The following is a 14985-nucleotide window of genomic DNA, read 5'->3' on the forward strand; positions in this document are numbered from 1 at the left end:
ATGCAGCCCTTGCACTCCACTGGGCAGGTTCAGTGTCCATGAGCTTAAAGGAGAAGCTGGGGAGCAGCTGGGCGCTCACAGGAGCAGCTGGGGAGATGCCTGGCACCCTCAGGCCAGGGCTGGGGAGCAGCTGGGCACTCATTGGAGAGGCTGGGGTGAAGCTGGACATTCACAGGCCAAAGCTAGAGAGAAGCTGGGCAGTGCTGGCCCAGGGCTGGGAAGGAGCTGGGTCCTCCCAGGTGAGGGCTAGAGAGAACTTGGGCATTGAGTTGCAGCAGCTGGGGTGACTCAGAACATCCAAGCAGGCTAGGGAGTATCTGGGCACTTGCAGGCTTGGCTAGGGAGCAGCTGGACACTCGTGGACCAGGGCTGGGGAGCAGCTGGGCGCTCCTGAATCAGGGCTGGGGAGCATCTGGGTCCTCGCAGACCAGGGCTGGGGAGCAGTTGGACACTCGCAGACCAGGGTTGGGGAGCAGCTGGGCACTTCTAGATCAGGGCTGGGGAGCAGCTGGGCCCTTGCGGACCAGGGCTGGGGCTTTTGAGTCTGGGCACCAGCCCCTTTCCCTGCTGTGAAATGGAAGGATTGCCCATGCGCATTCTCTGGGCTTGGCCCTTCCTGGCACTGGCCACTGGCCCAAGAGACAGTGCAGACTCTGACGGCCTATGCCATGGGGCTCGCAGGCCAGGGTGGGGAGAAGCCCTGCATTCCGGGCTGCTGACTGAGCTGCCCACCCGACACCTACTGCCTCTCCGCGTCCCCAGGCCAGCTCACAAGTCGCTCCCCACATGATGGGTTTCCATCCTGGGTGGAGCAGGGCAGGGGCTCAGGCAGCGCTGCAGAGGTGCAGAGGGCACATTCACGCCTCGCCCGGCCCTCTAGGTCCCACCGTGGCCCATCCCTGCAGGGACCTGCAGGCGGTCAGCGTGCTGCCCGAGCAGAGCAGGGGCCCGTAGAAGTGGGAGGGTGCAGCGCCAAGGTGCAGGGTCGGGGCCCTGACTGCAGCCTGTTCTCTTCCCCGCTCCAGGAAACGTCTCTGATCCTTCCAAGAAGAGCTACGTGGTGCAGTGGCTCTCCCGGCCCGACCCGGACTCCCCGGTCCCGAAGATCTCGTCAAGTAAACGGCCCGTTTATAACTCTGCCCTCCGCCTGCAGTGCACGCCTTGCGCCCTGTGGAGCTTGCCTTGGGCTGCTCTCCTCTCTTTCTCTGGAAAGCTCCCCTGACTTCCGCAGCCCTCCTCCAGGGCTGAGTCTGCTTTCTCCCGGGCCTCCGTGCTCGGCTTGTCTCCTGCGGAGCTCGCGCTGCCCGCCCCGAGGGCCAGGGCCTGGGGGGCGCTGGTGTCCCCAGGACGGAGGAGTGGGGGCCAGGACCTGGTGGGCGATGGCTTGCAGAGGGACAAAGGTCTGGCGTGGTGCTGTGCAGGGGCCGGAGGCCGGAGCTTCGCCACGGCACCCACCTGCCTCCAGCTGAAGCTGCGGGCCGGACGTGAAGTGGGGAGCCCACCGTGTCCCCTTGCGGGGAGGCCCCGGGGTGCAGGGGGTCCCTGGGAGCAGGGGGAGGCTGCGGTCTTGCAGCCCCAATGCCCTGTTTCGAGCAGGGTCAGGACGTCCCGTCACCGCTGCTTGCCTCCCCGCCCCGCCGCTGCTGCTCACTGTCCCCTCCGGCTCGGGCACCACGGCCGCTCCGTCCTGCTGGCGCGGCCCATGCCGTGGCCCCATCCCCGTGGTCCCCTCCTGGAGAGAGCGAGTCTGTCTTACGCTACCCGTGTGGACAACCACAGAATTACCTCAATTTTTATCGTGCTTTGTTTTTGTTTTGCTTAGGGAAAAACAAAAATCTGTAGGAAATGCCTTAAAGTTGAGAGGTCACAGAACTGACTGCTAACTCCAGTCTCGGCGCCGGGGAGGGCAGGACGGGCTAGGGGGAGGGAGGGGCACCCAACCCAGCTCCCCCGCCGGCCAGGGACGGGGTCCCACCCTTGGGGTCCGGCCACTTCCGCGGGCGCCCACCCCAGCCTCCGAGGCCCTGGGCCTGCCTGGCACGACGGCTGCCGCGTCCCTCGTGCCGGGTGTGTCGCTGCAGACGAGCCCTCACGACTGTTACTGTCCCCCTGCCTGGCGACGAGGGCGTGCGTGGCTGCGGGATGGGGTGACCGTGCCCCTGCCCTCACGCACTCTGGTTTATCAGGGATATTTTATTAGCGTTTTGTACGGATCTAATGACCTTGTATCTCGGTTTCCATCGTTGTCGCTTTTCCACTTTTTTTATGAGACAACTTTAGCGTGTGCCAAAGTGACTGTGAACATGACGTCTCCTTTTTTCTTACTCATGGTCGGAAAGAACTCCTGTCATGCAGCCCGCAAATAAACTCAATAAAAGTTCCGGAAAACTGGGTGCCTGGCTCTGACGAGACACGTGGCTGGTTCTCTCGGCCTTCGCGGCAGACCAAGCACACGTGCAGCGTCGCTGGGTGTGATGGGGGTGACGGTGTAGGGGGTCCAGCTGACTCTTCCCCCTGCCCCATGGAGCTGTCCGGGGGCCCCCACCCCATCCAAGCTCGTCCGTAGTCCCTGCCCCGAGGTATTTTTCAGAATATAGCGGCAGCCCGTGAAAATGCTGCACCCTGATGGTGGGTTTTGAATTATCTGTGCTAAGTGCCCTTGTCACAAGGATGTCTGGGTTCCCTCCCTGTGGATGGGGTCTCCCTGAGGGTGGGGTCTTCCGTGGGTGGGGTCTCCCCATGGGTGGGTCTCCCCGTGAGTGGGGTCTCCCGTGGATGGGGGTCTCGCCATGGGTGGGGTCTCCCCGTGAGTGGGGCCTCCCCGTGGGTGGGCCTCCCCATGGATGGGCCTCCCTGAGGGTGGGTCTCCCCGTGGGTGGGTCTCCCCGTGAGTGGGGTCTCCCCGTGGGTGGAGGTCTCCCCGTGAGTGGGGTCTCCCCGTGGGTGGAGGTCTCCCCGTGAGTGGGGTCTCCCCGTGGGTGGAGGTCTCCCCGTGAGTGGGGTCTCCCCATGGGTGGGGTCTCCCGTGGATGGGGTCTCCCCGAGGGTGGGTCTCCCCGTGAGTGGGGTCTCCCCGTGGGTGGGGGTCTCCCCGTGAGTGGGGTCTCCCGTGGATGGGATCCTCCCATGGAGAGTGCCCACCCCCAGTCCGCCCTGGCCCCCGCACAGCTGTCCGGGAGGGTCAGTGCCCATCGGCCCAGGCCAGCTCCGGGAAAGTCTGGGTCAGAACAAGGGCAGGTGGTGGAGGCTCCAGGAGTGTCTGTGTGTCTGTGCGTATGTTCAGTCCAGCCTGTCTGTCTCCCTAGGTCTGTCCCTGAAGCTGCAGGGGCTGTGTGTCCACCGATCTTGTTGACCACAACCCTGCCACAGCCAGTGGCCAGCAGGGGCCTCCAGAACCACAGCGGGGGTGTCTCTTGCTGGCCGTATCTGTGGCCCTGCAGAGGGTCCCGTGGCAGGACGGGGGAAGAAAGAGAGGGAGGTCACGGGAAAGAGCCGGTGGAGTGACCCAGATTCGGCCACAGTCACCTTGGTCGAGTTCAGGCTCCCAGATGGTAGAGCCCAAGGGGCCTGTGCCGTGTGCGGGGTGGGCTTTTCAAGGACCACCCACCTCGGAACCAGTTGCATGGCCTTTGGAATGGGAAACGGCGCACGAGCCCATTGCCTTTCTCTGGAGAGAAGAGAATACTCCACTCTCCATCCTAGTTTCCAAGAGGCAGGAGGGGCTGATGGTTTCAGTGGCGCATAAACATGGCGAGAAGCGCTGAGCCATCACTTGGGTTTGTTTGGAAATAGCTTCGGTTTTACCATCTCGGACGCTTCCTCTTCCCTCTCAAATGCAGGACTTTGCAGGCAAGAGTCCCCCTAGCACCTGATAGATTCAAATTTGGCCTGAAAAGCGACTGCAGGCTTTTCTTTGTGTTTGTTTTTAGGGTTACCTTATTCACCTTACTAGTTTTCTATGCCTGGTTGCAATAGAACGTTTTCAGCCAGGATCATTTTATTTGCTTTCTTGTTGTTGTTTCTTTTTTATTGTGAAATATAGCATGTGTACAAAAAAGCAATACATCTCAAAGTACATTTTAACAAGTAGTTGTAGAACAGTTGTCAGAGTTTGGTATCGGTTACAATTTCACAATTTTAGATTTTTCCTTCTAGCTGCTTCAAGAAACTGGAGACTAAAAGAAATGTCAATATAATGACTCAGCAGCCACATTCATTTGTTAAATCCTATCTTGTCCGTTTTAACTCCTCCTCCTCCTTTGATCCTTCTCCTGCTCTTTGGGGGTATTTGGGCTCTGCCCATTCTAAATTTTTCATGTTGGAAGGGGCTGTTGATAATATAGGGTAGAGAGATGGAAGTAGCTGATGTTTGGAGAGGCTGGGCCCTCTGGGTTTCAGGACTTCTCTGGCCTAGGAACCATCTGGAGGTTGTTTCTGAAAAGTAATTTTAGGGTGTGCAAGTTTTGTAGGATCTCAGATAAAGCCATAGGTGTTCTTTAGGGTTGACAGAAATGATTTTGGTTGGTGTTTGGCAAATCATGACAATTAGCAATATCTAGCTGAAACTTGCATAAGAGTAGCCTCCAGAATAGCTTCCGACTCCATTTGAACTCCCTCAGCCACTGATGCTTTATTTGATTGCATTTCTTTTACCCCTTTTGATCAGGAAGGCATTTTCCATCCCATCATGCCAGGCCAGGCTCATCCCTGGCAGTCATGCCCCACTTAGGGGGGAGGGTAATGATTTTATTTGCCCAGTTGGGCTTAGGGAGAGAAAGGCTGTATCTGAGCAATGAGAGAAGTTCTTTGGAAGCAGTTCTAAGGCAAACCTAGAATCATTTTAAAACTAGTTCTTTCAAAGAAAGTGGCTAAGCATGGTAGTAGTACAGGTTGTGTTCAGAGGGAGCTAAGATGTGGGTTCAGCACTCAAATGACTCATATTTATGAAAATTTATTCTCAATGGCTTGTCGTCATGCAGTGGAAGACAGTAGGTCTTTCTTGTCATCACTACTGGACATGACCGAAGCTCACATACCGTAAGACTGGAATTGCCCTGATAGATCTCCTTCAGAGGCCAGTGCCTCCGGGCTGGTCACACCGCGCTGCCGGGGTATAATTTGTACCTTCTTCACCTCACTGGCATGTGATATTACTTAAAAATATAGGGCCCATTGGTCTGATTTTACAATGTCTTGATGATCAAGGCGAGTGGATGGTAATGAGTATTTTGAAAATCTTCCAGGGTGATATCAGCGTAGCCAAGCCCTCGGGCAGTGGTTTTCTCCATTGTCTACTCACTGGTTCGCTGACTTATTTTAATTTCAAAAAACTTACAGCAACTAATTTGATTATTCAAAGGAAATCAGATGCAGAAATCCAACGTAGGTTGGTTGGAGGCACCAGTGGAGCTGAGCTTTTCAGCTGGTGAATGTCAAGCCCCTCCGTCAGCTCAAGCAGAGGCTCACTGAGGACACTGTTCGTACCCCATTTGCATCTGGGCACTGGGGAAACAGCTGCCCTTGACCAGGCATTGGCAAAACCTTTTCTATCAAGGGTCAGATGTCAGTGGGCTCTGCTTTGTGGGCTGTCTGGTCTTGCTTGCACTACTCAGCTGTAGCTGTAGCAAGAAAGCAACCCTGGACAAAAACGAAGAGGCATGGCTGTTCCAGTAAAACATTGTTTACAAAACCAGGCATGGGGGGTGGAGAGGCAGATTCGTGCCACGGTGCCCTAGTTTCCTGACTTCTGTTCTAGCCCGGCTTGTCCTGCTCTCAGGGTATCTCCCTCGTGGGAGAGACAAACGAGGGCAAGTCACACACAGATGCAGTGTATTAAATAGCGACCCTGTGATCTGAGTGAAGAAGAAAGCACAGGGACAGAGGAGGGGGGTGTGCCCCCCTTCTGGAAGCCAGTTCCTCCCACACCCCCGCTGACGGCCAAAGCCCACGGAGGGGACGCTGTCACCTAGTTCTTTCAAAGCCTCCGGAGAGAGGAAATGCTCTGGCTGGGAGGCGATGGGTGTGGGGCTGTGCGGTTTTGCATCCTACCCCCAGCCCCCACTGCAGACTGACAGCTCTGATTTCAGCTGTGTTGTATAGTGGGCCTCTGTATGATTTTATCCACAGAAAGGGTCCTATTACTTTGAAAACTCGGAAGGCCACATCTCAGGATCTCCTGACTTGATTTCCCAGAACCTCCTGTCGGCATACGGCCGTCCGCCCATACTGAGCATTTTTCATGAGAATGCTTCTGGTCTCAGGGCTGGGAAGACCTGGGCTCCCTCTGGACAACGGCCTCGTTTTCCTCCTCCCGTTGTGAATCGTGCAGCCGAATGTGCTTGTTCCCTCTTGTTGCCTCTCAGAAGGTCAGAGCCAAAGTTGGGGTCCAGCCTCCCGCTTTGAGGGTCTGCGCCCCATGTGTGTATTTCTTATCCAGAGTCTTGCTATTTTAAAGCCCAGAAGCTCCCTGCTTTCTGAATTACTCACATTTATCTTTCCAGATACATGCTTTCGTTTCTGTAAGGGAACAGAAGTACTATCCAAAAATAGCCCTGAAATAGTGGTGGGGATAATGAAGAGAGTGAGACACTAATCAGTCACCCCATCTGACAGTTAACTGTGAACTTACCAACAGGGATAAAGTGCTGGGAAGGGGAGTCCAGAGTCCACATCTGGTGGATTAACCGCCTCACGGGAGTCAGATGATGCTGTGCTGAGGCAGACGTGTTTCAGCTGAGCCTGGAGAATGGAGGAGGGGGGCTGGAGGAGGAGTATGCCATGTGTGCAAAGGCCCTGTGGCCAGAGCAGAGCCTCTAAGGCCAGACTGAGGCTGGAGAGGTGCAGGGAAGAGGGCTTCATCCTGAAAGCAGTGAGAGACCATGCGGGAGCTTCTGGAAGGAGAGTGATGTGGTCACACCTTCAGTTAGAAAACCGCATTCTGACCAGAAGAGAGAGCTAGAGGAGGGTTAAAAATGGATGCAGTCAGGCTGGACAAGAGGCTCTCCCACAGGGCAGCCAAGATGCAAGGTTGCGTGGGCAAGGTGAAGATGGGAGAGGTAGAGAGCTGTGGACTTACTCAAGAGCATAGAGGAGGAAATACGGACAGGGCTTGGAGATGACTGGATATGGTACACCTTAAAGATGGTGGGCAACTCCCCACGTTAAAAAAAAAAAAGAGGCTGTGAGCTTGGGCTGGATGTGTTGAGTCTCAGGTGCCTTTGGCACCCACAGGGGTCTGGTGGGCATTTGTACACAGGAGTCCTCTGGAAGTTTGGAGTTAGTGGTCTAACTTAGTGGTTCACCAGCCTGCAAGTGGAAATTTCAGGATGGAGCAGTGGCCAGGTGGAAGCAGGTGGACATCAGAACCAGTGGCCCTAAATGGGAGGAGAGGCGCCTTGTCTGTTATCGTGGGAGGTTTCACAGAGGATAGGATGGCTTCAGGTACAGAGAGCATTGAATGCTGGTGTGGGGAAGAACTGCGCCAATCCAATGACTCCTTGCTTCCTCTCATCGTTGTTTCCTCCTTCCATATTCCTTTCTTCATTCCCTCCTTCCTTCATTCCTTCCTTCCATCTTCCTTCAATCCTTGTTTCTCCTTTCCTTCCTTTCATCTTTGTTTTTTCCTCCCTTCCTGTTATCCTTCCTTCCTTCCATATCCCTTTCTTAGTTCCCTACTTTCCTCTCCTCCCTCCTTTCCTCCTTCCTTCTTTTCTATAGGAGATGAGGTCAGTTTGGGAGAGTTAGGGCAGAGGAGGGACACATCAGAGGTTTGAGTGGAAATGTTGAAGAGTAGAGAATGGCTGAGCAGAGAAACACAGTGGGCAGTGTTGGGGACCCATTAAGGTGAGTGATCAGGAATTTATAGTAGATCAAATATCCCCTGTTGTATGACCTATTTTTTTTATATTGAAAAATTTTTCTTTAGATCATTTCAATTTCTGTCTTGTGGAATAGGTAGTGGAGTAGAGGGTAGAAGATCAGGAATTTGCAAAAAGCACAGAGAGTGAAGAGAGAGTGAGAGAAAAAGGAGTTGGAGAGGTCATGTTAATACATGTAGAAGCAGAATTGGAGACATACCAGAGAGAAGAGGGTCCTGCAGGGAAAGATAAAGCAGTGGTCCTCTTGGGGAGAGAGTAGAGGCTCTCCATTCAAGCTGAAATCATGGATGATCTTGTCCCAGTTTGAAAGCTGCCAGGATGCAATATACCAGAACTGGAATGACTTTTAAAAATGGGAATTTATTAAGTTGGAAATTTACAGTTTTAAGGCTGTGAAAATGTCCAAATTAAGGCATCAAGGGAAAAATACCTTGACTCCAAAGAAAGGGCTGATCAAGTTCAGGGTTTCTCTCCCAGCTGGGAGACACATGGTGAAGTCTGCTAGCTCTCTCTCCTCATTTCATAAAGCTTCCCTGGGGGCAGTTTTCCTTTCGCTCCAAAGGTCTCTGGCTGCATGGGCTCTGTTGGTTTTGGTGGCTCTAAAGCTTTTTCCTAAATGGTCCCCCTTAAAATGCTCCAGTAAGCAAACCCAACTTGAATGGATGGAGATGCATCTCCATCATCTAATCAAAAGTCACCACCCAAAATTGGGTGGGTCATTTCTCCATGGAAATAGTCAAAAAACTCCCACCTGGCAATACTGAATGAGGGCTAAAGGACATGGCTTTTCTGGGGTACAAGACTGATTCAAACTGGCACAACCAGTTTCTCAGATGTAAAGGAAGGGGAGGGTGTGCTGGGAAGAAGGACTCACCTGTGTGGAAGCATCACATTATAAAAGAACACAGTTTGTTTGGAAAGTAGGCGGAAGCTCAATGTGGCAGGGTTATAGGATACGTGGAGGCAGGAACAGGACTTGAGACCCAGTAGAGGGATGCCCAGCAAGTTGGGCTGCTTTTTAATTTCCCTGTAGGCACCTTTGAGTAACAAAGATCATCTGGGGAGATTGGGTGAGGATGGGAAGAAAGAGTCAGCAAAGCCAGTAGGAGGTCCTTGGAACATTCCTGTGAAGAGAAAATAGAGTCTGGCAAGGAAGGGGTGGACACAGTAGCACTGGCTGAAGTCTATTTGTGCTCACTCTGGGCCAGTCACTAAGCTGTTGTTTTCAGTTGCCTCATTTAACCTTCATAATACCACTGAGAGCAGGCACTATTATTTCCCCATTTTGCAGATTAATACACGCATATAACCTGCCCACATTCATACTTGCGTAGGTGCAGAGTCAGAGTTAGAACTTGGGCAGCTACGGAATGGGCAGGTGCTGTGGATGAATTGAAGAGGAAGGAGGAAGAGGAGAAGCAGAAGAGTTGAGGATGAATTCTAAGAATCTGGCTTTCTCTTCCAGGAAGTGGTGATGCCATTCAGCAAGGCAGAAACATGGGAGAAGAAACAGGCTTGAAGGAAATAGGTAGTCACTTGGCCATGTTGGGTTCTAGGTCCTTGTGGGACATAGTTGGAGATGAGATGGTTGTTGATTAATGGACCTGGAGTGCTGATAAGAGCTCTGAGCCAGGGACCACCATGTGGGGTCCTCAGTGTGTGGGTATTAGTGGGTTGGCTGGAGATGGTTCCAGAAGACCATGTGACCTGGTGAGAAGAACCAGGCAAAGGACAGGCTCCCAGGGAACATGAGCAGAAGGAGCCAGGACAGGCTGAGGAGAGGGGCTGAGGGAAGAGAGGAAACCACAAGAGGGAGATTTTCCAAGATGTGGGAAGGACAGCTCGTGTCCTTCCCCTGGCTGCAGAATGCCCTCCCCCCCACCCCCAGTCTGTCCAGAAGCTGCTGGTACCACTTTCTAGAGCAGTTGGCCTGGGGTGAGCCAGGTGCCTGGTTCCTGCCCAACATCCCAGGTGGGAGTGAGACCTGGGCAAGGACGTGGCAGTTGGGTGCAGTGAGGACAGCGCGGTGGAGAGAAGCTGCAGCGGGAGCACTGGCCCTTCACTAAGCCACACATCATCTTGGAGCCTTAATTCCCTCATGAGGCAATGCCTCTAGCAGGTGTTTTGTGAGCCAAATTGCCAGGTTAATGGAAGGCCTTTGGGGGCTCCTAATCTTGGGTCTACAATACAATACAAGTGTATTTTCTGGGAACTCTTTGTATTTTATTTTGTGCATCTAAAAACATAGCTCTGAGCAGGGATTTGTGGGTTTCGCTGGATGCCAGAGGATGGCACCGGAAGGGTTGGGAGCCCTCGTCCAGCGCAGGAGCCCACATGGGCGCTATTGTGTGGCAAGGACGGGTCCCATTTCCCATGTGGCATCTGCCACACGTCCCCCCACGGGGCTCACCATCCCGGCAGGCAGTGGGGCCTTGGGTCCATTTGGGGTTTGTAGAAGCCAAGGAGAGAAGGCGCCCCAAAGTCTTCAAAATTATCTTCTTCAGTTTCTTTTTAATAGGCTAATTCTCAGAGCAGTGTGAGGATATGGAAAAGCTATGCACCTGAATATTCCATGTTAAATACAATTTAGTTATGAATTTGACTGATGGTGTTTATGGACAGAACTAAATTAAACATCAGGATGGTTCCAGAAAAGCCGGGATGTATGGTCGTCAGGTTACAGAGATAGTAACGTATAAGGGATATTTACACACAAATCCAGCTTCCGTGGCTCCCTTTTTCAAATTGTGGCTTTGTCTTTGGGGAACCTCCGGGCCGCAGAGCCCCAGGCAGAGCGGAAGCGAGGGCCCAGCTGTCGGGGTTCCGAGCTCCCGCCTTGACCCAGTGAGGGGTGTGGTGTGGCCGCAGCTCGGCCTCGTCCAGGACTTGCTGGGTGGCTGCTGAGAACCGGCGCTTTTAGGTTAACTTTCCTGTAGTGATTGCTGTGCTTGTAGAATTCAGCCCTGCCCAGAGTTTTGCTGGGGCTATCCCTGGGAGTTCCAGCGTGAGGATCTGATGAAGTTCTGTGCTTTAAGATGAGATTGGAATCACGCCCCAATAATCAACAGTCCTCGTTTCAGTCTCCGACTTTAAGATACTGAAAAATGCAGAGTTGCCTGGAACCTGCTTGAAAGACGAGGGCATTGCTCACAGCTCGGGCAGGGACGCTCCGGGCCCGTGGTCGCTTGTGGGTCCCCTCCACGGCTGCTCTGACACTGAAACCACGCAGATGCTCTGCGCCAGCTCACTCCCCTCTGCGCTGTCTCTGGGCTCTTGCTAACGTCTCTTCCAGCAAGTTGCATCCTGTGGGGAACAAGGCCCCCTTCTCTTGTCCTTTGGTTACTTGTCCCACTTTTCTCTTTCAGAGGGCCACTGCCATGGTGACAAGTCCATGTTCTGTAGGATGGAAGTCTTGTCCCGCTACTGCTCCATCCCAGGCTACAACAAGCTGTGCTGCAAGTCCTGCAGCACCCATGCCAACAGCACCAGTGCGGACGACAGGGCACAGCCTCCGCCCGGGAAGCACAACGACATCCAAGAGCTCGAGCCCACCCTCCCAGTGCCCACTCTGATCATGGAGGCGCCGCCTGCGCCAGGAGCCCCCCCAGAGGTCCCTCGCAATACCTCCAACACCAACGCCACCGAGGACCACCCAGAAACCAATACCGTCGATGGACCCTACAAAGTCCATGGCTTGGAGGATGAAGTCCAGCCACCCAACCTAATCCCTAGACGACCGAGCCCCTATGAAAAGACCAGAAACCAAAGAATCCAAGAGCTCATTGATGAGATGAGGAAGAAAGAGATGCTCGGGAAGTTCTAATAAAATGGAGACATAGCATCAATAGCATTTTATTTCTTGCTTATAGAGATATTCCATGGGAGAGCAAATCCTGTGTCATGGAGGCGAAGTCAAAATTCCTGATTCCAAAAGGTTTTGAGAAAACAAAGAGGGGGGATGACATCAAAAATGTAAGTGTGAGCAAGGGCCAATGCAGTTGGCACGTGTGTTTCCCATGCCATGAATGACGGACTGCCAACTCCAAGAGGGCGCTGGGTGTGGGGTGGAGGGTGGAAAGGAGCACAGAGGTTCTGCAATGTCCAGCAGTGAGGGGAGGACAGAAGGGATAATTCTGAGAGAGAAAATAGTTGCCTTGAGTTTCTGAGTAGTGACTGGGAAATACTCCTTTCCTTGGTGGAGACCCAGGACACTTCCCACCGAATCCCAGAGCAAGGCACCAGCCCCTTGGGAGCTTTTAGGAAAAATGGTGACATTTATAATTGATCAGCATCCAGGATGAGCTCAAAGAAATGGAGGTTGTGAACCCACATGCCTTCAAGGACCAGGCAGGCGATGGGCCCGTTGGGGGCCAGGTCCAATGTGCTGGCCCTGCCCATCAGGAGCTGATTGTCAGCTCCAGCTGCTGTTGCTGTGTGCAAAAGCCAGCCCTTAGTGCCAGCCCGTAGTGCCAGGCAGTCTGATTTTTTTCGGGAGAAGCCACAGGTCTAGGTTTTCATGAGAGAAGTCTCCATTTTTAAAAGTCACCTCAAAATATTTTAAGGAAGTCTGTTAAGATCGAGAGCTTCCAGGCTGTAACTCTGCTCCCCAGTCTTTTGTGAATGAAAGACGTAGAAGTCGTCTGACCCATTTGGTGCTTGTGTTGTATCACAGTTGAACATCTCAATCGAATGGGAGCTGTGCAGACATCCGTTTCGTCTCAGGAAAGTCAGGAGCAGCCTGTACCTGGGGCAATGAGGGTAAATCTAGACCGCTGGACTCTTTGCTGCACGAGAAGACACTGGGGAGCTCTCCCCAGAGGGTCTCCCCTCCGCCCGCCTGGCCTTAGTTGTGCCCCAGCAGGCTCCAGCAGAAGGGCCCCCAGCACCCTCCCCTGGCCGTCTGGGCCTTGGAGAGACCGTCTCCTCACCCAGTGCATGAGAAGGAGGAAGGAGGGAAGGTCCAATGGGTGGTCCAAGGCCCCACAAATCTCGCCCCCACATCCTCCCCGCCAGAGGGCTTGGAGTGCGGCCCCCAGCGTGGACAAACTCGCGATTCTGAGCTCCTGGGTTTTGCAGGCTCAGGTTAGCTCCCAAGCCCAGCTTGGCCTGAGGAGGCTGGACCTTCCCTGTCTGGCCTTCCGCCTCCCCATAGTGGCCTCTGAAATTCTGAACTGACAGTACACTGCAGGACTCGGCCTCTACGGGGCCTGGGGCGAGAGGTAGGAGGCTGGATTGTCCTTTCCTTTTGCTCTTTCCTAGCTGTGTTTATCAACTTCTGCTTTCATCAGAATTGGGCTCTGTGAGCAACACGTGAGGCAACAGGAGGATGGAGGCTAGGGTTTACTTCTCACTGCATCAATATTTTGTGAACATGTAGCTTAAATTTCTCTAAATTACAACATCCAGGGACACATAAGCTCCTTAACTGGGCTATCCTGGGCCAATGCACAATTCTTAAGTTTTTCATGTCCAGGGAAGTTCTAGGGGCTCACAGGTCTTAGAACTTAGACTCTCTTTTCAATTTCCCATTATACAGATAAGAACACCGAGGCTCAGGGTAATATCATTAGGGCTGATAGAGTTTTGCGGTGCTCAGCGTGTTTGTCTGAACCTGTGTGTGTGTCTGGTTATGACCACGTGTGCAGTCTAAGGAATGAAGTGAGTGTGTAGGAAACAGGGAAAGTGGATACCTGGAATCGACGCTTCATTTTGCCACCGGTGAAGGCCGCTGGGTTGACACTTAGCCTCCCCTCCCCTTGGACATCTTCACTTCCCCCCCGCTGCTACCACGTCTCACACGTGCCCATGTACTCAAAGGAGTGTACCATCTTCTAAGAACCAAACTGGAGAAAACACTTTGAATACCTGTATAGTGTCGCTTCTTTGAAGCACTTTTGCAGTCCTGTCTGTTATTGGGAAGTGGGTCCCACCACTTCCCCTTGTTTGTTGAACCCATGCGGCTGGTGCTGTTCATGAACTCAAGGACTTGTCATTTGTTGCTTGGGTCTGTCTTAGGATGTGGAGGAAGTTCAGGACTAACCCTAACCAGATGGCATGGGGGCTGTGGGATGGGGTCTCCATGCTCAGGTCCCAGCAAACCAGGGCCTCATGTCCTGGGGGCTAGAAGCCTTCAGGGAGACAGCCTTGGTGGCACGTTCTCATGGGATCTGTCCTCTTCCGGAGAGACTAAGATGCCCTCTGGGCGCTGGCGGCTATTCTGGCCATGGCCTGTATGCCATGCTCAGTACGTGGCACCATATATTCTCAGAGCTCTCTAGAGTGAGCAGAACTCACCCAAGCCATAAACACCACCGAGCTTGGGGCCAGTCACAGCGCAGGCGGAAAAACAGTCGTGAGCTGCCAAAGCCAGCTCGCATCTGCATTGCTCTTCGTGCAGACGGGTTCCTTTCAGCTGGGGTTTCGTAACACTGGGTTGTGACTCGGAGGTCCTCTCCCTGTTTGTGGCAGCAGCAGGTCTGCCTGGGCGCCTGGGGCACACTTCTTGTTCATGGAGAGATGCACACTCGAATTGGGGACCTGACTCTGATGTACTCCTTTTGGCAAACCCATGGAATTTCATGTATAAGCCTTTCATTTGTACTTTAAGGTTTTTGTCTGTCGGTTTTAGTCTATCTGTGGTGCTCAGTAGTGATATCCTTGAGTGCTCCTGCGTGCTGGATGACCATCCTGGGGAGCCATCATGGTGCTGAACTCAAGTCACGAAATCTTATCTTACCCATCACAGCAATCATTACATCTTTTTCTGTATAGTAACATTTGACTGCTTAATTTTGTAATTTATTAAAGTTAAAATGCCTGTTTTTGCAAATCATGCCTGTGTTTGTTTGTTACCGTGACGACACTTGCCCCCAGCCCCAGTTTGAACTTGGGCAGAAGGGACATATGTGCTGCCTTCAGAAGGTCGCGAGGTGGGGGGACAGCAGAACCGAGCCCCGGCTCGGGCACCCAGAGAAAAGGTCGTCTCTCCAACGCACTTTACGTAGTCTGTTCTCCAAGTGACACGGCTCACCTGAGAACCCAACTAGACCTTTAGTCCTGGGTGGAGGTGGCACTCCAGACACTTCCTCCGCCCTGACCACAGGCCCTC

General features: G+C 53.3%; 1 protein-coding gene across 1 annotated transcript in view; it reads left to right on the forward strand.

The window, feature by feature from the left end:
- Positions 1-14697, forward strand: part of ADAMTS2 (ADAM metallopeptidase with thrombospondin type 1 motif 2) — a 208832-nt gene extending 194135 nt beyond the window's left edge. The window contains exons 22-23 of the mRNA XM_077138156.1: positions 1026-1115; positions 11243-14697. Of these exons, the coding sequence (XP_076994271.1) occupies positions 1026-1115; positions 11243-11700 (548 nt within the window). The 3' untranslated portion in view covers positions 11701-14697. The remainder of the gene's footprint in view (positions 1-1025; positions 1116-11242) is intronic.
- The last annotated feature ends 288 nt before the right edge of the window (positions 14698-14985 follow it).

Source organism: Tamandua tetradactyla, chromosome 20 (genome assembly GCF_023851605.1).
Source record: "Tamandua tetradactyla isolate mTamTet1 chromosome 20, mTamTet1.pri, whole genome shotgun sequence".
Lineage (NCBI taxonomy): Eukaryota > Metazoa > Chordata > Mammalia > Pilosa > Myrmecophagidae > Tamandua > Tamandua tetradactyla.